Source organism: Lissotriton vulgaris, chromosome 4_1, assembly GCF_964263255.1.
Source record: "Lissotriton vulgaris chromosome 4_1, aLisVul1.2, whole genome shotgun sequence".
Lineage (NCBI taxonomy): Eukaryota > Metazoa > Chordata > Amphibia > Caudata > Salamandridae > Lissotriton > Lissotriton vulgaris.
The window spans coordinates 395320350-395324149 of record NC_141691.1 but is presented as its reverse complement, the minus strand read 5'-3'; the positions used below and the strand labels follow the sequence as shown (position 1 = coordinate 395324149).

At 42.1% G+C, this 3800-nt stretch overlaps 1 protein-coding gene across 1 annotated transcript; it reads right to left on the bottom strand.

Annotated features, from left to right (window-relative positions):
- Nucleotides 1–1141: 1141 nt before the first annotated feature.
- LOC147718793 (E3 ubiquitin-protein ligase TRIM39-like) lies at nt 1142–1846 on the bottom strand (the record flags this gene model as incomplete). Its single annotated transcript, XM_086967240.1, has 1 exon — nt 1142–1846. A coding segment is annotated over one exon (621 nt), but the record flags the coding sequence as incomplete, so codon positions are not given.
- Nucleotides 1847–3800: the final 1954 nt, after the last annotated feature.

Below are 3800 nucleotides of genomic sequence, written 5' to 3'. Positions count from 1 at the left end.
AGTATTGGTGACAGCTTAGATGTATATGTGAGGGGACCTTGATTGCGGATGAGGGAGGAGAGAGAATGTGGTTTAGGGGAGAGACTTAAAACTTAGCTCTTGCATTACCTCGAGATTACTTGCGTCATGCAAGAACAACGCAAGTACTTAGTAAATCTGGTCCTAGTTGTCACATGCAGATCTTCTGTAGCACAAATATTTCTTAATACTTTCTTTGTTGATTAGCCTTCCATTATCATCTATGCCAGGTCATCTTCCGTTATCAATTAATGTTATTTCATATTTCACCTGTAATTGGTGATAGACCACAGAGCACACTGGCCCCTCTTTAACTGAAGAAGTGCTCTTCAAAATCTCCACAGGCACAGTGTTCCTATTAGTTACACCCTGAAGGAATACTTCTCAAATCCAGATCCTCCTCTTTGTAAGATCCACAAAGAGAAGCGGTCCAATCTCACCTTTCTGTCTCTTTGGTTTTCTTTACGGCTGCTTCCAATTTACAAGAGCCATTGCATTGCTGTAAGTATTCAGGATTTCTTAGACGGAAAGGGAGCTACCTTAATATGCGAGCTGCAGTTCCCATTTATAGACTGTGAATTGAAAACATTGTAGCTATAGAAAAGTTCTGTATCTCTTTCTTTTAGATGATTTCTATTCTGAGAAGAAGGGTCAGTAAAATGAAGCTGTAAAGCTGCAATGTAGCAGTTGAATATCTGTGCTCATACTAAGAAGCCTTTATACAAAAGCGATGTATGTATCTCATGTGCAATCTGTTCTGTTGTGGTTTCAGAGAGAACCATGACATTTCGGAAATATTCCACATTTGCCTGTGAAATAGGGATATGAACGTAACGGCAGGCCCCACTCCACAGTTTTTTTTTTTTTTGAATATGCCAGTGCTTGTTTAATTCTTCTGAGACTTTATCATGTTACATGCGTTATTGGTGCATGATTCACACGGGAAACATTGTCTGCCCTTGTTTTTAAAATGTACAAGGAAAAGAGATACACAGTTTCAGGTGATGCTTCTGGTTGTCATGGAAACAGGTGATGGTCATTGTGAAGAAGGTTCTTGGAATGTTGGTGTTTGAAGATTCCATGGAATGTTGGAGTTTAAACCGTGGGTGGCAGTGGAGGGGGCTCACTCCAGCCTCCACTCCGCTCCGCTCCTCCCCTGTAGGGGGGGTGGGAGGGAAGGATGAGGGTCTGAAGTTCCCTGCAGCTCTCACACCAGCCTCATCTCCGCTCCTGGCCAGAGCTGGAAGTACGGGAAGAGCCTCTGTGTGAAGGGGCCCTGCGGGTAGGAGAAGAGAAGCTCCATGGAGTTAGCATTGTACAGGGACACCCGCCCCCCCTCGTAGTCCAGATGCACCCCCAGATTCAGGGGCTCCTCACGAGGGGACAGAGGGGTCTCAGGGGAGGTGAGACCCCAGTACTGACCCCCCCACGACCCCACAGCCCAGACTCCACCCTCAGGTGACCATGTGAATTCTTCCTTCCTGCTCACAGACTCTGCTGCAACCCCCACACACCACTGCAACCCCGCCTGCAGCAGCTGCACCTCCCAGTAATGTCTGCCAGAGGTGAACCCCTCGCTCCCCAGCACAGAGTCGACGTCGGAGAATCTCTTGGGGGTGTCCAGCGTGTTCTGAAATGTGTCCGTCCATCTCACTCGTCTCCCCCCCTCAGACAGGAGAAGCATAGGATGAGCCGTGTCAGGATCCAGAGTCACCATCACTTTATAAATCTTCACCGCCTCTGGGTTCTGAATCTTCACATTATTACACCTGCTTAGGGTGCTTCCGGCATCCTTGTGCTCTTCTGCCTCTTCCTGGAGGTTCCCACAGTTTTAACATTGTCATGGCTGCAAGCATTATGCAGCATGGAAGACCAAATCAAGCGGTAAGGTTAAATTATGGTCAAAATTATGCAGCCCAAAAAAATGCAAACTATGCAGCCCACTGTCAGTATTATTTTAATCTTTTTGAGATAAAAAAAAAATATGTCTTTGTTAAATATGCATGTTTTGTGGTAAACGCAGAAAATAGATTATCAGGTGGTAAATATTGCAGTCACTGAATAACCTAAACCCACTAACACTCACCTTTGCCCATTGTTTTATTAACAATTTATTAAAGCAAAGTAAACAAAGCCTGAATATTCTTATTCCATTCAGTGCCTATTGTTGGCTGCACTTTGAGGGAAACAGCTTCTTCCAGCTAACTGACTCAAAATGAACAGGTGATATAAAAACTATACAATGGGTACCATGTATAATATGGTCTTATATTTCCGTCTCAAAACACTTGGCTTTTGGCCTCATAATTTATGATTTCACTATATGTTACAGTTACCCTTATGTATTCTTTATACATGTTTATATGTATGTGGATATACCCTTGTCCATCCTTGTACCTTCCTTCATCAAAAACAGAAGGGACAATACTCCATCCTTTGTTTATTATTTACATTCAGCAACATCAGGTTTGCCTGCTACTAAAGAAAGAAACATTAAAGAGACAGCCAACGAATTTCTGCTCCACTCAGGCCTGTCCACATGGGAAGCACTTATCGTCGCTCACATTGGAACTCTTGAACAACTGCTTGTCCCAGATAAAATGTTGCAGTCTTTCTTCGACTTTCATAATCTGGGACACTACCAAGCATTCTTCATTATTTTTCAAATTCATTCCAATTGTTCATGGGTGCATTTTATTTAATCACATAAGCTTTTGTCTCATTTTCAGGTCTGTATCAACAGCTTTAGATGTCTGTAAACATACCATTTCTATACTTTTATATATGATTAGCGTGGAAGAGGGACCTGACCCTTGTTCATCATTCTATGATTCCTTGTCAAACTTGGCTCTCTGTTTGAAACTGAATAGTTTGCCTCCATAGTCTTGTATTTGTTCAAACAAGAGGAGTCATTTTAGTCTCGCCATGTTTTCATTTGATGATGCATAGCAGCCTTCCATTGCTGCCGTCAGGGGACAATATGTCTTTTCTCTCAGCATCAAGGCTCATCAGACACCCCAATATACATAGGAACCTTTCCAAGATGGCTGCTGGAGCACAAAATGACTCTCCTCGATGGTTTAGATCTTAAGAATACTCCAGGCTCCAGGGAGGTCAGATGGACCTTTTCCACTGTGTTGAGAATCAGAGCCACCTTCAAAGTAAGGTCATTAAACATCATAGAAATTTACGATTACGTTGAGTCAATGAAGAGAGGTTGGATTTAGTTTCAAAGATTATTTATCTATATGGTTAGGATTTCAAATATCTTTATTCAAATTCGGTATATAAAAAGAAATGTAAAGAAGATTAGAAATTAGCAATCAAGACTTGTTCCATAAAGAAACCCAATAAGCTAATTAAAGGACCTATTCTAAATAAGAGCCCATAAAGGGCTCTGCTGGAAGAGAGTGATGAAGAGAAAGACAAACTCCTCTTGAAGAGTAGTTCTGGAAACTCAGCTGAGTTCCCTAAAGCTGAAGTAGCAACTTTCGGAATAATGCAGTAACATCGATCACAAAATGAATAAAGAAGTCCCCTGAAAGTTCTAAAGGAATCAACTCTCCATGTCCAAGAGGTTTGAGCAAAATCCAGCAGCAAGACTAGCGGACGGATAAGAGGGAAAGTAGAGGTGGGGGGGTCTTACTAGCTAGGAACACTCGTTATTATAACCATTCAACACATGTATCCATTTATGTTGATGCCTTCCCTCGATTTCTAATCAAAATAGTTCATCCACAATGATACAGTCTTTTGGTGCAATTGCTACATGAAGAAGGTTC